General features: G+C 42.8%; 1 protein-coding gene across 1 annotated transcript in view; it reads right to left on the bottom strand.

The window, feature by feature from the left end:
- Positions 1-20,807, bottom strand: part of GALNT17 (polypeptide N-acetylgalactosaminyltransferase 17) — a 224,147-nt gene that overhangs the window by 163,381 nt on the left and 39,959 nt on the right. Inside the window, exon 2 of the mRNA XM_074922730.1 lies at positions 3,468-3,651. Coding sequence (XP_074778831.1) covers positions 3,468-3,651 — 184 coding nt within the window. The remainder of the gene's footprint in view (positions 1-3,467; positions 3,652-20,807) is intronic.

The following is a 20,807-nucleotide window of genomic DNA, read 5'->3' as shown; positions in this document are numbered from 1 at the left end:
CATAGGAAGGGTTCCCATTAAATCATACATCACAGAATAAAATAGAGGTGCATAAAATCTAGTATCAAAGCAGGGAATGTTAGCAGCCCATAGGATCCCATGTAAATATGCTTCACTTTCAATAAAGAAAATAACACGTCTTCTTAAACTCTCCCATCCTTCACTGGCAAGCAGAAAATGCTGTGAATTGATCAACAATAAAACTCACAGATCAGCCTTGTCCTTCACAGCTTTTGCAGAAAATTGAAGAAAATCTCTCCATCTCATTTTGTTCTTATATATTTGTGTAGAAGTCCTACAGTCTGCAGGGTGCACCTTGGGTACTTCCAATCTAGAAGCAGTAACTGTTTTCCAGAACACACAAGAATCTCATCTTAAAGTCCAAAGACCTAATCAAGCAAGACAGAAATGTGTTGCCTATGCCTATAATGCCACTGTTCCACAGGAAGATGTGAATTAAGGTCCCTTGCACCAAAATACTAGTCCTCTCTTATTTTAGCCAAAGGAGTAGCTTTCTTGGTCATCCAAAATGTAATACCATTACCTGATTCACTCTAAAGGCACACTGCAATGCACATCTAACACAACCTTTCCTACTCAAGCAGAAGGCCAGGATCGGAAGCACCTATATTACTAAGCTCAAGACTAAGATCTTACAGGTGCAGTTCCCTTATGGTATCAGTACCACACACATTATTTCATGTATTTATACCATCAGCAGCTCTTCTTTGGGAATCCAATACTGCTCCAGTGGTGAACAGCAGGGTAGACTTTCTACCTTCTGGCCTCAGTAATCAGCCTCAGCATTTAAGAAAAGAAAATCTCTCAAATAAACTGAATATTATAACCAAAACAAAGATGATAATCCAAACTACCAAAAAGAGACACTACAATTCTCCAAATCAAGACAAGCAAGGTACTTCTCATCCCCATTCCTGGCCCTGGGAAAGACCTTACCTTCTCTGGAGCACCATCCTGTACCCAACACCTCGTGGACCATTTTCTCCAGGGAAACGCACATCCATCCTTTCTGCTGCCTCTGGGCAGGGACTCGAAAGGCTGGGACTCATGATGCCTCCTCATTGCCAGCATCTGCCTGCAAATCGCTCTGAGCAGGCACACCTTCATCTCTGAACCCTCAGTGATGCTGACCCCAAGGTGCAGGGATTCTAAATACAGAAGGATTACAAAACATGACTAATTTCCCCTGAACTCCCCCTATTCCCCTTTGCTTTGGCCACAGTCACAAAGAGGGGGCAGGAAAGGGAGCTCTGATCCAGCATAACTCAACACTCAAGAGAATGAGACTTGACCACATTAATCTCTTTCTTTAAAAAACAAGAAAATTAAAAAGAAAAAAAAAAATGCATGAGCAACAGCCACTGCTAGAAACAGTCTGAGTCCATCGGCATTCCAGACGCTGAACAGCCTTTAGCTGAACCAAACAGGCTTCGCTATTATATTTAAAACTAATACATGCTTTGTAATGCTTATCAGCTGGAGGGTTTTCAACAGTTTTTCCCCCACTAATGCTGCAATTTCAAAACCATTTAGGCTAATTTCCTTTGACTTGAATCTATTTTAATCAGAGACCAGGATACTTGACTTAAATGGTTTGCATTAAACCCTTCATAAAATCAGCCATAAAATTGTATGCACAAAATAGCAAATGGATCTCGAAGCTAGAACTAGAAAAAGCTGAAACTTTTCAAGTTCTCCAGCAAACTCAAGCCTATTTCATTACCAGTCCTCTTGCTGCTCTCTTACAACACGCTCATGAGGATCTTACACAGATAAAAGATACTAAGTTATGCTGCTGCAGCCAGCACCCACAGATTCTCTCCAGAGTATTAGCCTGGCTCCAAAACGATGCATTTTTAATAAATTGCTGTGCCTGCTCTGTCCTCTCCACAAACCTCCCATGAAATGACGGATAGCGGCACTGAGGAAGAATATAATGCAAACCTAAAAATGTCAGAATTAATCCTTTTCTTCCCGCCAAGATCTGAAAAAACATTACTTCTCAAATTAATTCTCACAAAGTAGTGCTGGCTCTGCTAGAAGTCAGAGTTCTGGATGAGAAATGAAAATAAGAAGCTCAGACTCAGGTAACTGCTAGAGAAGGTCTCACTCCAAGGATTTGTCATTGTAGCAGGATTTGCATATCATATAGCCAGAGATGCAATTTGTACCTGCAATTCATTTTGTCCAGACAAACCATACCAGCAGAATTGGAAGCTGGGCCTCCATTGCTTTGGAAATTCATCCAAATATTTCTGTTGTCAGTGGTTGACAGACTTGGAAACTCTGAGTGGCTGCTTGAAATTCATGCAGCATGCAGAGAAGTGAAGGAACAAAAGCTCTCCATGCTCTCACATCCTTAACAATTTCCCAGTACGCTGGAGACATGTAGCTGCATCCCCCTGCTGCATGATTTTCAATGGTTTGCAGATGCCAAGCAATGGCTTTGTCACTGTCCTAATGACACAAGCATTGCACGTGTATCTTTCAGAATCTGAATCTCTCTTCGCTCATTTTTTTTTTAATGAGGGATTTCACTCCAGGCGTGGACAAATTGATGCTTTCCTGTTTTGAAGAACACTCTGATAGCCATATCTAAAATTAACTTTCATAGAGATAAACAAATTTACAGCACATCTTTTCTCACACTTTTAACAAAACGATTTGGCATCTCATTTAAAGTCTATTCTTCTATGGTGCTCAGAAGTAAACATCACCATCACCTTAAAGGTCATTCCAGAAAAATAGTAGAGAAAGGATACTGCTACCTGATCCATTGGGCTCCCTTCAAAGGTGTCTGCACAGAGGTGTCACTGCTCAGGAGCTTAGTTACTCTTTCTGACTAATATTTTAAGCCTTTCCTCATGCCTTCCTCCTGCCACTGCAGTAGTAAAGGGTTAAAGCACTTCTGCCCCCTCCCTCGAATCAACCATTCTGGGCTGCTTAAAGATCAACAGGAGACCCCACAGCAGCGTCCCAGGGGAAGGGCTGTGCTGGAAGGAGCAGGAGGGCAGCTGAGAGCCCCCCTGGGGTCTTGCAGTGACATGAAGGAGCTGACAAGGGAGGAGGAAGGGAGAGTATTTGCACACATTCGCAGGGTAATAAACACCAAAGGCCAAAGCTCAGTGAACAGCCCTTTGCTGACGAAAGCAGATGTGAGCTTCTGATCGCATTACTACCACCCAAAATAATGTATTGCTTTAGGAAAATAAAAAGCGAGAGAGAGAGTGGAAAGAAATTCACCTTTTTCCCCTGATAAATCGTCTTTATGAACTATCTCAGTTTCAGCCAAACTACATCAGTTGCTCATTACTGAGCACGGCCCTGTGAATGATAAGGAGGGAAGAGTGAACAGTATCACACAAGAATATGAAAGCAACAATCACTCCTGGCTCTCAGATGGTATCTAAACGTGTACACCCCTTCATGGAGCAGCTGGTACTTACTTGGTTGGACGATAATCTGGTATGGAACGATCCAGCGAAATTTTCTCACTGAGGTAGGAGTTGTAGCCGTATTTCTCATGTGGTCCCTTTGCTTTCTCCTCCTCCTCAGGAGACAGGGTGGCTGGAAGCCCACCTTTACCACGTCCACCATAGCCTTCAATGAGACCGAGTGACTTGGACAGACCTCGAGAGGAAAAAAAATCACCATGAGTGTTAAAATTCATCACCGTTACTTCCAAGCTATAAAAGAAACAAAAATAATCTAAATATTCAGCGTGTTTTGTTTTTGTTTTCTGAAAACATCTTAAATTCTAGTTCTTTGGCCCAGTACTGGACTCAAGTCTTGAAATTCTTCATGGCTCAGGCACACTGTTCCTGATAGCACTGCCACCAGCATCCAACTGATAACATCCCAGGGATCTGTGCATTTATTTAGTTGTTAGGAAGGTTATTTAGGCCTCCTTCCCACTCTCAGAGAGGTAATTACATATAAGGTTAGATGTCCCCAGGAGAAGGATAGGTTGAACACAGAGTAAGAATAAAATAGGGTTGGTTAACTGCCAACTGAATGAATTTTTGCTCAGTATGAACAGTGAACAGCATACAAATGTTATGGATTTAAAAACAATTTCCCCCTCAAAGCTTTCTTATCTTTTAAAGTATAGCATTCCCAGACCTTTATCAAGTGGAATTATTTATTTATATCTGCACAGCTGAAGGAAATCAGCAAAGTTCAAAACAAAAAGAGCTATATTGATGATTTGGTGATGATTGAGGCAAGCCAGGTTCATGCTCATGTTATTATTTATTATACAGGATACCCGGAATTTTAATATTTTTCATTAGCAGAGACTCATACTCTTCTTTTTGTCAGGAAAAAAGAAATTTTGATGGATCATTTTGCTTTATTTTCCAGTTTGTGTTGTGGGTTTTTTTTTAATAAAGACATCTGGATATATTCACCTCTGTTTTAATGGCAGAGCCCAGACTTCAAGAGCAGAACAGACTACGGTCACCACTGATGCTTTTGACGGGACAATAACCTTGAGGTTATGCACACAGCTTCATAATGAGCATGGTCCAGCTCCCAAACCTACCATGGATTTCCATTGCCCTGGACAAAATATTCTGCCTCCCCATCTACACGACACAGATTCTTCCTCAAAAGGTAGCATTGTGAGGCAGTAAGAAAATCACCTATGAACATAAATTACAGTTTGAAGCACTTGAATAGAAATTATTATTATTCCTTCTGACAAGAAGCCTCTTAACAGTCTTCCCTACTAGGGAGCTTCTGAGAGTTGATGGAGTCCCTCTGACCGCATTGGGCTTGATTAGATTTTATCTGAGGACAATAATAACAAATCAACTGCAAGGAGCAACTAGCTGTGACGTGGGGATGGATTAGATATCCACACTGCCTTTTTCCATCTCTAGGCTCAGCAACAGCCAGAGGAGTAAGTCAAGAAAGCTGGGAAAGGTGAGACTTTCTGGCCTGCAGAAGGCTAGCAGATCACTCAGCCAACTTCCTAACCCCAAACGGCTGGAGAGTCAAGGTTCGTCTTGCTTACAAAGCGAAGAGATACCAATTTCATTTCAGACACAAACTCCAACAGAATTAAATCAGTATTTAAAAAAAAAAAAATTCTCAAAGAGACAAGTCTTCTCAAAATGTCTATTTCTTTATCAAAAACAGATCTTTCTACTCAGGAATATAGCTGCATCACTTCCTTATGATACCCAAGATCATGTTTCTTGTTACACCAAAAAGACAAAACAGCTTCTTCAGTTCATCAGCTGATGGTTTTACCATTATAACAGACACATTCTAACAGAAGTTCAGTTTAATTCCTTCTTCCTCACCTTCTCCAGAAAATGTTTCCACCAAAATCTGTAAGAAATTCTTATGGTCTATCAATGCTTGTTCTTGGCCTGAAACACAAGCTATGAAGTCCTTCCACAGCATGTAGTATGGCCATACTTCTATTATAGTAACCTCAGGATCTACCAGTTTGCTTTTAAAGCTTGATTTTGCTTTTCTTTGTTTTAGCACATTTCTCATTTCTACAGTGCTTTTGCTATTGGTGCTTTGAATCTACACATCTGTAAGAAGGGCTGAAAGTGGGAACTTTCTGAGCTGGATGAGGGCTGGCAGAGGCTCTGTGGATGGAGGACCTTGGCACTGGGCAATGGAATGTGGGGATATCCACATTCCAGTGGGATATCAGAACCACTAACACCACAGTGTCTTGCTCTGTTTAAAGCAGGTTTAAAAAACCCCACAAGATCGGGTTATCATCAACAGATTATAATTGTTTAACACAGACCCCAAGGCAGCACTTCACCCAGAGCTCCGCACTTGAAGTCAACAGGGGAAGACTCATCCCTTCAAGGCTAATTCATCCACCCGAAGATCTGAATCAGTCTCCAGAGGTGCTTACCTCTGTCTTGACTAAGGTAACTGGGTTCCCAGATACAGCATCTCGGTAAAGTATCTGAAATTAGAGTCGAGGAATCTAGCTCTCAGTGTTCAAAATACCAGCAGCCACAGGAGCAAGCTGTACCAGCCTTTTCCACATTGCTCAGCTCGGTGGACCTGAGCTGGTATTAGCAGCAGTAGGAGATGCCCCAGCCAATGGTATCTTTGCCAAGGAATTCAGCTGGTTGCACCGAAATTCCAGGCTGGGTATACTCTACAACCAAAACTTCAATCCTCATCCACCAGCAATGCAGACTGGGGACAGGCAAGGTGGCAGCTGCTGGACAACAGAAGAACACACTCCTTACTTGCCCATCTGTGGTTTTATTAAAGAATAAATATAGACAAGGGGATGGTGCACATCCATTTCTTCCCAAATACTTTCAAGACATGGGCAGAGACATCAAAGACCCATCTGTGCCCCCACGCCCTCAGCTGACACAAGGTAGCAGGCTCCACAGGCACAAGGCAAAATGAAGGTCCTGGCAGAATAAAGCCCCTCTGACTACAGAGGCACCAGAGAAACACCCAGACATGACTTTATATTCAACAGCTTTGGGTGACAACCCTATAATGCCATTAACTGCTTTATTCCAAGACCATAATCATGACAACTAGACACACACACACCCCGGGCATACATTTCTCCCTTGTCACGGAGTACATTTGCTTATTTCTGCATACAAACTTCTCAGTCCTTCTACTACTATAAACCCCGTCTCAGTAAGTACAGATAAATCCATGTCATTTAACCAAAGGAATCAATTAAGATGATTGATTCATATGTGTTGGGCACAACACTACTGTGAGACCATCACCCTCTCTTTCAGTGGCACCCAGGATAGCAAACACACCCGCGGGGATAGTCACAAAGATAAGTATTCCCAGGTGTGATGTGACAGGGAGAGTCTCCATGTCTGTCTTTGTGTTGGTTAAACATATCACCCTCCAGTCTGGTCTGTCAAAAGGGTTCGTCCGTGCAGCTGGGATGTCACTTTGGTGTACAGCACTTTGATTCAAGTTATGTTTGGCAAGAAGGATGATTCACATCCAAACAGAAAAGGAAGAAATTTGCTTCCAAATGGCTGAAAAGACACCTCAAGAGAGGCAGGACTGATAACAAATGGTTACAGCAGAACCAGCCATTGCATTCATTCATTCACTTTTATTAGCTCCATTTTAGGGCTGCCCTAAGAAGAGCACATTTCTGCAAGGTTATGCTATAACTTCAGAAATTATCCTCAGCCCAGCCTATGTGCTTCACTTACACAGGCAGAAACCCAGGGGAAGCCCCTTCTCAGCAGGGAGCTCCCTGGGCTTTGCGCTGACCCACATGTGGGTGCACAGAGACTCCCACATGCTTCCCAAGCCCAGGAGCCCACCTTCTAGGGAGGACTCCCATGTGCAACTGTCTCTTCTCCTCTCTTTGCCCCCCTTCCTCCCACTCATCTCCCCTGATCTCCAAATGGCCTTTTTCAGTCCCCACTTACACCACCATCACTGCAGCGGGGCCCCGGCCCATGTCAGGAGGCAAGAGGTTTCTGGAGGTAGCACATACACCTGCTTCCATTTTACATTTGTCCTTCACAGCCTGCATGGAAATGCCATTTGGGTCCCCAGAGAAGCCACCTCTCTTATCATGTTCAAACGGCGTAACGCCGCGAATGAATGATTAAGTGGCTCCGATAACGCAGGAACAGGAAGGGGACACCGCCTCAAGCCAGCTGTTCCACACGCACAACCGTCCAGCGCGGGTTTCCAGCCCAGCCTTCTGCTGTGGCCTCTGACTAGCACAAACCTGTAGCCTCTTCACACTTTGAAAACCCCCAGCCCTTTGCCAAACCTGCTTCAAATTCACCGGGAAGGGCCAGAAATACACATAGATACACAATGAACAAGAAAGAGGCAAGAGCCGGATCCCATCAGCTTATTTCCTGGAAGAACTGGGCTAAAAAGTCAAAAGTCGGAACTGTTCACAGACCAAATCCTTTATCATTCTGGGCAGGCACCAAAGCAGAAGTGCTGAACCACTGCCAAAAAGTCTCTCCTGATGCCTGCTTCAGCCTATCTAAAGCGATAAACACCACTAATCCCCCCCCCCAAAAAAAAAAAAAAAAAAAAAAAAAAAAGCAGCTTGATCTTTGGAGTGAATTCACTCCTTAGTGATTTTTTGCAAGCTCATGAGATGGTAATGGGCTGCATCAAGATTAGATGTTCAGTGTAGATCAGGGCTCTGAACACTTGTGAGCTTCACTCATCGTTAAGCCACATTCACACAAGTACCTTAGAACTGGAAAAGAGGATTTTTCTTCAGAATCTCCTAAAGCGTCTGAACTTTGGGACAAAGAAGCGTATTGCTGTTATATTGCAGGAATAGAAGGAAAAAAAAAATACACCACTTAGAGCTGCTAAGATCTGAGCCACTCCTACTGAACCGGCCAGACTTCAGATCCCCCGAGGACTGACAAAAGAGTTGGTTTTCTTCAAGAAGATATAAAAATTTAATCTTTACAGCCAAATTATTCCTAGACTGAGTACAGCTGTAGTAAATATATTATCCTCTCCTTAAACTGGCAGTATATTTTGTAAGGAGACAGAGTTTTCTAGGATAGAGAAAACCTTTGGTGAAATACAATATAATGTGATACACAGCCTTCATTTATAAAGCACCCAGCCAGACAGGCTCCCTAGGCAGTAGGCATGTCAGAAAAGCATTTTGCTACATGTCAACCTAGATGAAGGAAAACGTTAACCCTACCAATACAAACCTTAGCCAAGAAAGCTTGTTTCATTAAGGCGGCTATGAAAGAGAGAAGAGTATCAGAAATTGAAAGGCATTTCTGAGAAACAGGGGTCTTGAGCCTTAACACTGAGGGTGGAGGGAAAAGAACAAGAAGAAATAATATAGGAAAGATTTCTGGAAAAATAAAAATTTTAGTTGTGTCCTTCCTGCTGCATGAGCTACAGAGTACGTATAGCTCAGATTGAAAGGCACATTCCTATAGGGAAGAGGTACATGGAGCCCTCCTCCTCAAGAAGAAATAAAAAATACTGAAACAGTGCTGAAAAATAAGGGAAACATAAAGAAAAAAGCATAAAAAAATTAAAGTAGATGTGTTTGAAAAGTACAGCTCTTACTAAGCTAAGCTCCATGGACCTTCCAGCCCAAATAGCTCTCCCAGGGATGTGCACTTCTCGCCTCACATCAGCCAGAGATTTGAAGGCTAACAAGGCATTTCTGACTCAGGGAAAAAAAAAGCAAAACTGATGAGGTAAATGGCCTAATATGTGCCACGTGTTACACTGCGGATATTGCCTCTGAGTGACCTCTCAGGGAAGATGGAAAGAGAGAATACAAGAGATAAGCTTTTAGGGGTATTTTATGAGAAACTAGAGTAGATACCAAAGGGTGAAATGTCATAGGTAATGCTAGAAATTATGGAAAACTGCTGAAGTTTTTAGTGTTGTCCTGCTGATCACTGCAAATACAGACTATTAAAGGGAGGACTCATTAACGATAAGGGTAATTGGCAGACTAACCGCCACCAGTTTTCCTTTGCAGCTTTGGTGGAACCTGAGACCTGGGATTTTCTCTTTTCAGCAGCAGTTTTCACGCAATCTTTACCCAGTCTTTGCTACGACCTTTTGTTTATTAGACTAAATAACACAAGTTTCTCTGACTGCAGGTTACACCTGTGTAACCTGCAACCATGGGCTGTTAAAGGGCAATGGAAATTGTCTAGGGAGTACCAAATACAACTGGCTCTGTCACCTTCCTTCACTCTTGTTGCTTCCCCAAAGCATCCTTAGACTCTTGCAGAGGAAACCAAAAGTAGCAGTAAAGGGATTAGAAAGTAAGAAATCACTGTCTTGGGAGGAAACAATTTTTTTTAAAAAAAAATACAAATTCAAAAAGTGAGTTTAAATACTAGAGTCCAGTGAAAAAAAAAAAAAAAAAAAAAAAAACAACAAACAAACACAACAGTATTCCCCTGAACCCTATATAATTTTATTCAGTGTACATGTTAGGTGTGTTTTTTCCAGGGCTGACCACTTATCAAAAGCCAGTATATCCCCAAAATCAGATGCTGCAGCAGGCTTTTGACAAATCCCCCTTGCTAAAGGATCAATGCTATCACCTCCCATTTGGTAGTACTTTCTTAGTGAGCTGTCTTTCAGCATATCTAAACATCTCCTTCAGCTGCAAGGATCCGACAGAGGTTTTGGTGTTCTTTGCCATGCAAATCATTTGTTGGTTTACTGCAGAGATAAACATGAACATGATGACTGGCGAAAGGTGGTTTCAGGAAGATTTCAAACCTCTGGCTTCATGCTGAATGACAAATGTGGAAAAAAAAGCAGCAGATGAATGCTGCTGGGCCCATGCTTGGCAAGCAGGGATTTTAGCCACACATGGACAAACTGAAAATATAGTGTATTTTACCTGTAATCCGGCATATGTAATCTCCAAAAAAGCTCCTACGTATGTAAAATTATTTGATTAATTCTCACTAAAATGCATTTGTCCAAGAGACCATTAGGATTTCACTTAAATAACTGTGACAGGTGGGTGTAAGAGAATCATATATATTTTCCTGTAGCCCATCTAGGCAAGTACCAAAACAGGCTGCCCAGGACAGGCACAGGTCCTCATTATTTAATATATTTAAGGACAGAGTAAATGCACATCTGTATCAAGAATGATTAAAGCACAGCTGCATTTACATCATTATGGGAACAGTCAGACAACGTCAAAGGTTCTTACCACCTTGTACTCTATGAAAAGGGTAGAAGCAGCACAGTCAAACTGCACAGAGTTTGAAGCCTCGTTTGAAATGTTTTAACATAAATATACATTTATACACCTATATATGTACATGCATACACATATTCAGTATTGAAGTTTTCTTATCTATATGGAAATGGAAACAGGGAGAAATTACCTTCAGAGCCAGAGGGAAGATCAGTACCGCTTGCAAGGAGAATAGAGTCATCAGGAGAATTTCAAAGCTAGTCTTGCCCTGTTTAGGCCATTACGTTACCAAGTTCTGGTTCCAAATGGTAATTTCCTGATCACGATTCACCTCAGGCACAAAATAACAGAAATCCTTCAACTAGCTGAGGCTGTTTAGTTCAGAGGAATGATTTAGTTGATTCTAAAACCTGGGACTAGTAGAAGAGCTTGGACATAGATCTATGCTCCCTGGAAGTCTGAAGATATTAGTGTCTACCATTCTGCTTCATATTTTCAAAATAACTTTTTGAAAAAAAAAGCAGAACTTAGCAACAGAACTGGTTTCAAGTCAGAAAACCGTAGGCTAGGAAAAGCTCTTTGCTGCTCAGCAGGGAGAACAGGCAGCGCTCCCATGGAAGTCTTATGCATAGGTATCTTGTTCAAATGCAGAAGACAAGACTGAAGGTGATTTATATCTCAGGGAAGACCCCAGACAGGTGTGAAACATTCCTGGCAATTTTAATTAGAGCTATGCTCTTCCCAAGCACATACTGACATAGCCAACGCAGGAGATGCCCTGCTGCTGGGAGCTCCCCCTTTCAGATGAGAAATTCAAACCAAGAGGCCAATTGCTTATAGTTGTTAAAGGTTCGTCTCAAAATAGCCAATTACACCCTGCTGCCCTCAGTGTGGTTTATGGTTTCTAGTGGATATGGCTTTCCTGTCCTCTTCCTACCTTCACCTCATGCCCCCCTGCACGTGGTGTTCAGCAGCTGGTGTTTGCACCCTGAAGCATCCCCTGTATCAGCTGTGGGAAAAAGGACTCCTGTGACTGGGATGCAGTTCATAGTGCTTCTGGGGATGAAATATGCTGGAATAAGACACATCATTACAATAGCAGGTGCAAGATACATGCGTTGTGAGGAAGGATATATATTTTGCAGGCAAGGCATTGATATATTTGAGGCAGCTGCCAAGTAATGGAGTGACATATGCAGCACCAGCAGCTGACTCGCAATTCCAGATAACAGACTTGGATCTGCAAGGGGGAATGGATGAAGTGTATTTGCAGAAAAGGTAAAGAAAAGAATGCAGTGTAGCAATCTCACTCACACATTATGACACAAATACAAATTTATACCTCTGACTAACATATGGGACCATCATATTCTGGAATATCTGTGTTGCTTACTGGAGAGAAGAGGGGAAAAAAGGCAAAAAGTAGATCACAGTGTATAACAAAATGAAAATCGGGGTCAAAAATATCACTAAGATCATTTAGCAAGGCAGCTGACTCCAGGCACACTGCATCCATGTTCAAGATGTTGAAGAACTCCAGAGAGCTCGCTTTATTAAGCCCAGCCTAAGGCCTGCTTTCAAGGATTCAGTCTTGCTGGGACGCAGGCACAATCATTTCCCCTCCAACACACAGCAACATGTTTCCATGAAGCATTTAGAACAGCCTAAAGCAATTTTCTCACAGTTATTTTAAACTGACATAAACCATCACAAAGAATCATGGTACCTAGGTACCAATAAGAAAGCAAATTCCCCAGAGAAGGCAGGGGAAGATCTATGGAAGAGCACCCAACGTGACCAGATATAAGTAATGAGACCTAATTAGAGAGAACAGACGCCCAGCACAGCTGAGCACATCTCCCCCAGCACAGCCCAGCACCCTGGGACATGCAGCTTCATTCAGAGCACATACAATTATATTCATACTGCTTAAACCCACCTTCTTGGTGAGACACTCCAGCACCAGAAATCTGGAATCAATTTCTTTCAAGGATCCTTCTCCACTGGTCACTGAAGTGGCTGCAGACAAAATGCCCCACAGGTTTCTCCCTCCAAGCCTGTTTTGCCTTTTTCCCCTCTTAAGACCAGACTAGCACCATGTGAACAGGGCTGGTTGTTCCACAACCAGCCATAAATCTGGGAGTTACCTGCTGCTCCAGGACAAGAGCGAGGCTCCAGGCACACAACTGCTACTGCGGCTGCTCTGTGAGAGGTGAACGCTCTGTACAGGAGCGAGATGCCACAGCTGCTCTTTACACCGGCAGCAGCAAGGTTAAAGAACAACACTAAAAGCTTTCTCCAGCAATACATCTGCTATGAGTTAACATACAGCTATCTAAAAACTGATGAAGTATCATAAGAAGAGTTTGTATTAGTAGCCTACCAATGCAATATAACATAAACCATGGCAGAACCTCACATTAAAAATCTGATACTGTTCCAGTAACTTCGAAGATCAATTTAGGGTGCGTCACCATTCAAAAGACAGACAAGGTCCCTGGTCCCTGCACCTAATGGTGTATTGATTCAGCACACACGTAAGTGCTAGCTCTGCACTTGATGGAATTTGCTGAAGCACCCAAGCTATTCCCATACACACCGACTCACTCAGTGCCTTCTGGATAGTTTGGGACACAGGAGCTAGAATGAGAAAGGGTAAAAGCAATCTTGCATATTTATGCTGGTCAGTCATGAGCCCGCATGGGCGATGAATTAAGCAATTGTCTACAGCTTTATTTTTAGAAGGTAGATTGCAATTCAAGCAAGTACAAACTATGTTGTTTTCCTATTTGAGCTGCCCAGAAATCAGTCTGACAGGACACAGGCCTACGTGGAAGACCTGCTCACAGAAGATGGCAAGAGCAACTCTTTTGCCTAGTGAAGTTATAGGTGCCCCATCGCTGGAAGGGTTCGAGGCCAGGTTGGATGGGGCTTTGAGCAACCTGTGGAACTAGATGACCTTTAAAGGTCCCTCCCAACCCAAACCATTCTATGATTCTGTGATTCCGCACTGACGTCTCCTCATTTATTTTGAGACACAACCCAAGCGTCACAAAGCACGAAGGAAAATAAGGATACATTGCTCAATATAACATGTTCTATTGTATAGGCAGTTTGGGAAGTTCCCAAACTCTTTTGCCCTAAGCAGCAAAATATCACCCCTCTCACTTGTGCTGATGCACTGATTTGGGGGGCCTTTCTGCAAACTATTCATCCCCAGGCAGTCACTCCTACCAGCCACTGTCAGAAACCCCCTCTCAGATGAACCTTTGGTTTGACTCCACATTGTTGCCTTTATGCTCCAGTATAAAATTTAATGCAGTCCATTCCCACCCCCATCACAACCCTTTTGGGGAGCAGCTGTTTGGGAACACTACAGAGATGCTAAGCTTCAGTGGGAGCACAAGACCACACAGCCAAAGGTGGGGAAACAAGAATTTCTAAAATCCATCCTGTCCCCAAAGAAACTGTGACTAGAGTTACACCCAAGGTGAGATAGGACTGCCCCCAGGAGCTGGAGCAGAGCCACAGGAACTAGGATGGAAACAGAAAGAGAACAGAACCCAAAGAATCAGAAGCCAACATTTTTTTTAAACACCACTCAAAGGTTAAAAATAATATTTTGCATTTTTATTTTTCACGAGGAATCTGTTATTTCCAGACTGTATTTCTATACCAAGCTGTTAGTATTTGTGGTTTATTTTAATGCGTGTTCTTGTTTTCTTTATCGTAAAACATTTCCTCTCTCTATAGATTAGCCTGTTGGAAAGGGGAAAAAAGTTGGCATTTGTAAGAAAGGAAATGAAGAAACACCACATTTTAGCACAGACATCATAAACACAAAGCTGGCTACTCCACTTTGGGATTTTTGTTTACATGATAGGTTACACATTCAGCACACAAACTGTGTCAGCCCCACACACGGGGCATCTCCTCTGCAGAGCCACTCAGAGCGAGGGAATGGGGAAAAGCAGAAAACTAGAGACGGTCACCAAACCGCTGAACCAGGTCAGTCAGGCTATAAAACCTTACAGAGGTTGATGAGGCCAACCAAGGAGCTCCCTCCTCCTTCCCTAGTTCCCAATCCTGAACACTGGGGAAAGGAGGCAAGCATGGGTGGTATGTTTAACCCACAGCCCCAAGTAGAGTACTGTGTCACTGAGAGATTAGGACAAATCTCTGGGAATCAGTGTACAGAAAAAGGTATGTGGGACTGTACCCCAAGAAATACCACTTTTCAGAGGGGTCTTCAGCATGCTTCCAGGTTTCTCTACAGGGGCCCTTTGATCCGTATCATCCCTCACTGGGCTATCCCTAAATCTGCTCATTAAAATTAAAATATTTCTTTAAAACCCAAGTATTAGAGAAGATATTGCCCACAATGAGCTTTCCCAAAAGAACGAATATCTCAAAGACAATGTGTAATTATTACGTTAACATAGCTGCAGAAAGAGGAACTCGCAGTTATAATGTGTATCTTCAGCAAGTGTGTACATGCTTCTTCCTGCTAATTGTGTTTTACCGAGCTGTGAACTTACTACTTACTTTTTAAGGACAAGAAAGTCTGTTTCACAGGGGTTTGCTTAGTGCATTTATTTTCTTTTATAATACTTGTTCTGGCTGTGCTCAGATGCTATTGTCACTCAGCGACCAAGCCAGTTTGTTGTTGGTTTACTGGTGTGCATTCAGTGCTCTCAGACATACAAGACACCCCTGAGAGCACTTTTGCTCTTCAAATTTCTTCCCATCTGTTTGTGCTTTGCAAATAGGTCATAGGGGTGACACACCATGACTTGCAACATCTGAGGACAGAAATAAAGGCACCAATTTGGTCATCAGAGAGAAATATTCTCTACTGCGATGCCTTTATTCTTGTACACATCTGCATTTTCCAAACACACCCACTATTAATGGGTCCGAGGTGGTTTATATAATATATGTATTATTGTAATAAACACAGGAGCACAATAGATGTCTCTTAGATAAAAACCTGGAATTGCTCTAGTATGTCTTAGTTTCAATATGGTGATGGCAGAGCTTTGTTCAAGTACTTTGCTACCAAACCCAAGTTACTGAACTCAGTAAAACTGTTCAAGTGCTGAAGTTAAGCATAAGCTTAAACGCTTTACCAGACAGGTGCCTCAGGGAAGGAGAAACTAGAAATTGCTCTCTACTGTCAATGCAAATTTATGAATGGTTATGCTGTACAGCATCAGGAACAATTCCTAAGAGGCCACAGATCTGTGACTATTTAACTTTGTGTTTCTATAGAGAGCTTCTGATGATAGGCACTAAGTGCTTTAAAAACATAATTAATGCTCAAAGCACTCCAGAGAAGGAGCTAAATATATGACTGATTTTAAGCTACCTGAAATAGGACTGTCCTTGTTCTCTCTGTAAAAGACTTCGTACAACAGGGTACATGGTATGACAGGGTCTCAGTCCCATTGTGTTTGGTGCTTCAAGAGAACACAAGAGAAAACATACCTCACTCCTTTTCTAGACGGTCAGACCCAGAAAATAATTTGTCCAAGGTGACTTAGCCAGAAAAGATCAGTAATTAGAGACAGAATCTCTGCTCTTAGGAAATTCAGGAGCTTACTACCCCCAGAACAACCTGCCTTGGCAGGGTGGTTTCCTCCAGAGGCCCTCCCTCTTGAGTGACCAACACCAAATGAAGGGTAACACTAGAGCACCGACCCCAACAGCAGCTGTACTTTGACCACCTCATTCCAAGAGCCAACCCCTGGGTTGCATGGCTGATTATGAAGGACCAGATAAATCCAGTGCGCCAGCATCAACCAATACAATGCTTGGCAGGATTCTGGTTTTTGCAGAAGCGGAGTGTTTGTAGTCTTTTTTTGAGAGCAATGCATTCAATTAAAATAATGGGAGTAAGCACCAGAGGTGTGTGGTGTCTCTGTGGGCCAGCCTCCATAAGCCTCCTGCCCTGCAGAACTCCCACAGATCCCTGAGATGTGTCCAGTGCCACCAATGTCAGGACAGTGCACACCTGCCACTTTGCTCTCTGGTTCCCAAGTAAAAAATAAGAGTTCTCACAAAATGTGGCCTTTTCCAAACCTCTTCTCTGGGAGGAACTGCCCTGTGTTTGCCATATGGTGCCAAGACTTCCCAGGCAGATGCAATCCTCAACTCCATTTTGTCTCGTATTCTCCCAGCCCTCTAAGCACACACACTTTTCTTCTTCCATCTTTCCATCCCTCCTTCACCCCATTTCCATTTGTTAAAGTTCCTGCTGGTCAGGGCAGTCTCCCTTCTACATCACATCCCTTGAACACTTCAGCCCTCGTCCCACACCAACAACCTCCTGTTCCCAGGACCGTACACCCCGTGCCAAGTCACGGCCAGAACCTGCCCTGGAGGAACCAAGATCAGACCAGAGACTTCCCCCCGAGATTACCATGAATATAAATTAATTCACCCCTGAAAACTGTGTTAAGGACCAATCCTGTAGCTCCCCAACACATAGTGATCGACTGTTCTTTTTGTGTCAATACTTCCAGTTAAAAAAAAATTATTAAATGTCTTACTATTGCTTGTTCTAGATGTGCAGGGAGAAAGACAAGTTGCTAGGGTTATATTTTAATTAATCCCCAAATTCAACATCCTAAGCAATTTGGGAAGTATCTTGCAACTGCCCAAACAGTGTGTTATATCTTCCTCTTGCTCTTCCACCTATCTAGGGAGAAATGCAATTCACATCCACCTTGCAAGACCTACCCTCTTCACCCTTAAGCAGATTAAAGAATTTAAGGGGGGAAAAAAGGTGGTGGTACAATACCCCGGGTCACCAACCTCATTTAGCAGCTCCTTGCCTTTCCTGGTCAGGTTTACCAGGGAATCAGATTCCCAGTGGAAAATGAAGCTGCAGTGGACATCGAGCCGCCAAATCCTGAGCCCCACTCCTTCACTGCTCAAGCAAGTCCCAGAGATGCTGCGGAAAAGATGCCCTAAAAAGATGCTCTTTCTCAGAAAATGAGGGTATTGCTTACAGTCCCCAAAATGATTACAAATCCAATGTTTATCACAGAGAATGGAAAACAGGTCTCACTGTGTGCTCAGGGCTAGACAAAGGGAACTGAGGACCTAAACTGGGGGCACCTTCCTCTAGTGGGACAGGGTCACATTCTCCCCTGACTCACATGAGGACTGAAAGGCATCATTTATTTTCCCCCACACTTTCCCAAAGACACCCTTCCAGCATCTGCTGCGTTTTTTCTTCCCACTTGCCATGACAAAGCCTCCCACACACCCTGAGTTTGCAGAGACTGCATTCTCCTTGGGGTAATTATTTATTTATGAGCAAATCACAGCTCCTGCTTCGGATGCAGGTCAAGAGAAAAAAACAAAAGCGTTACATTCATTTCCCCATGTTTACTTATTAAGGATATACCACCTTTTGACAAGACCCAAGAGCAACTTGGATCTACAATTTAAAGAGAATAAAAAATGTTGAACGGGAAGGGAGGAAAGGCAGGGAGAGCGGCGAGTCGCTCTCCCAACTCATCTTTTGGTCTTAAGTTTTTAGTTTACAGTACACACTCTCAAAGTGGAATGTGGAAGACTGAAGTACTGTAAGCACTTGCTCTTCAGTGGTGCTTTTCCAGTGTAAAGTTTTCCATCATGTCTGAAGTTCACATCTCTGCTTCCACGTTGTCTACCAAGCGCTGCTACAATAACCCTGTGCTCCTGGTCCTCCTTGCAGCTTCACAGTCAAGCGGTTTTCCAGACCACAGCCCCAGATCCCCACCCACAAACCCTCCCCTCTGTGCCACCCAGCCATTCCTTTCCCCTTTCCTTTGCTTTTTGTAGCATGATCCCCCTCCTCTCAGGTATCTCGCCCCTATATCTGTTCAGGGTCCTCAGAAACATCCTCCTGTGACACCGATATGCTGAAGTTCTTTGTACCGAGAGGGAAATATTGGTGTTTGTTGCTATTAAAGCACCTAATGGCTGCCAGCATTCATCCCTCTTTTCCTCAAAATTGATAGTTTTCACTTGAATCTGCCACATGTGTTTACCAGCAGATAACCCTGGGTACCAAAACCCTTTTATTCTGCATAACCATGCTAATTGTAACGTCAGGCTGCTTTGGATTTATTCCTCTGGATACACTCTTACTCATTTTCCAAATTATTGATAGAAATATATCACCATCAGAAATCCAGACTCGAAACTACCAAGTTGAACATGTTCCGAGACTCGTGCTGATTTGGCATCAATCCACAATTCAAGCATGCACTTGGGCTTCAGACAAAGACTGAAGAACTTTTAAATCTGAAATCTGAAGTTGAACTTCACAAGTCTGTGAAAGCTTTCCTGGAGGAAACACAGAAGGAACCCATGAACCTGATCCCACTCCTGGCACCTTGCTGTGCTCTGCAGGAACTTAAAAGCAAGCCATTAGATTAATTTACATGAGTAAAAGAAAGCTACATGCCTCACAAACCAAAGCCACAATTCCTCAGTGGAAGGGCATGTGGCTTGCAACCTCTATGACAGCACCTGAAGCACTGCAGTATTGACAATTGCTCTCTACACCTTCTTCTACCGATTAAAACAAGTATCTGAACTACTGAACCGAAGTTGCTAATGGCTTTGTAGCAGTCTGACTTCACGGGAGTCCTTTACCTTATTTCAGTAAGCCTTAAGAAAGGTTCCTTTTTATCTAAAACTGACCAATTCGCTGAGGGTCACTACCATTTGGAGCTGAGTACTTACTGAATCTCATTTCAGATGCAGGAAAAGTTTTCTCTGTGACACATAACCCCCATTGCCTACTTGTACCTGTCATCACTTCTTGAAGGTACAAACCTAATCTTGGTACCAGGCAGATAAGTAGCAGTTTGAACGAGGCTTTTTTCCTATGTGCATGCAGATGTTTTAAAATCTACACTGGGGGAAGGAGAGGGGGAAATAAGACACACAAAAATACAGCACAAAAATAATAAATATATTTGTGCTGCTCAAGGTTTCAGTTCCAAACTGGATATAGTTATGGGGCTGGCAAGAAAGGTAGTTTGAGGTACTAGAAAATATCTTGCTAAAAAAAAACAACAAAAAAACCCACTTCTTAAAAGGTCAGATTCCTGAGAGGATACATTTAGAAAGACAGTATCACATCCTTTAGGCCAAATAATCTGTCATACTTCCAACGCATTCACTCTTGTAAGAAACGTGGTGCTCATTTCAACTAGCTAGCCTCAAAAATCGATCGTTCCTGCACCAAAGAGAGAAAGAGCACACGTGCTAGACCTCCCCCAAAATAACCCTCACCCTTCAGTATGCCAACACGTGCAGATGCTCTGCAAACCCGAAGAGAAACCCCTGCGTGCTGTTCCACACCAGCCCCTTCCTCAGCTCGGGAGCTAAGGGGACACTAGAAGGTACTTTGAGTAAGGTCTACGTCAATATTTCTGGCTACACTTTGATGTCCCAGCTCAGCTATTCTTCTGCTTCTATAGAGAGCAGAGATTAAAAACTCAGGATGAGAACATCTGACAGAAAAAAGAACACTATATGTTTACTAATTTTTCAAAAGATCTCAGGGCAAATTCTCCAATTTTTGCACAGATTAATTTGAGTAATTAGTTAAGTCATTAACTGTAAGGTCTGTGAAGTAGAGTGTTTATTTGTACCAAGACTAACTCAATGAGATATTGACACATGACCGGGTTTCCTAAACACTACCTAGGTCCAAATAACTAATGACAACAATAAATGCTCTATACTTCAGGTGACTGGAAGACTCAAGGAAGATGATGTTAATCAGTACAACCTGATCACCCTCAGTATGAGCCTCAGCAGGGATCTGAACCTGGACTGAGGGCTCTGTGGTAGCCCCCCCCCAAAAAAAAAAAAAAAAAAAAAAAGAGATGGTAACCACAAACTACACTGTATTTAAGACTAGTAAAGTGTATGGGATTTGATTATCGTACTTGTTAGACTTCAGGAACTAAACAGAATTTTACCAAATCTGCTTTTATGTTTTGCAACGTCAAAACTCACATCTCCAGCCAACACTGGCTGCCACTCCACTGACTTATTTTTAAACACTTGCCTGTGTTTTGTAAAATGAACATCCCTC

The sequence above is a fragment of the Athene noctua genome, chromosome 19 (assembly GCF_965140245.1).
Source record: "Athene noctua chromosome 19, bAthNoc1.hap1.1, whole genome shotgun sequence".
Taxonomy (NCBI): domain Eukaryota; kingdom Metazoa; phylum Chordata; class Aves; order Strigiformes; family Strigidae; genus Athene; species Athene noctua.
This window is presented reverse-complemented; position numbering and strand designations above follow the sequence as displayed.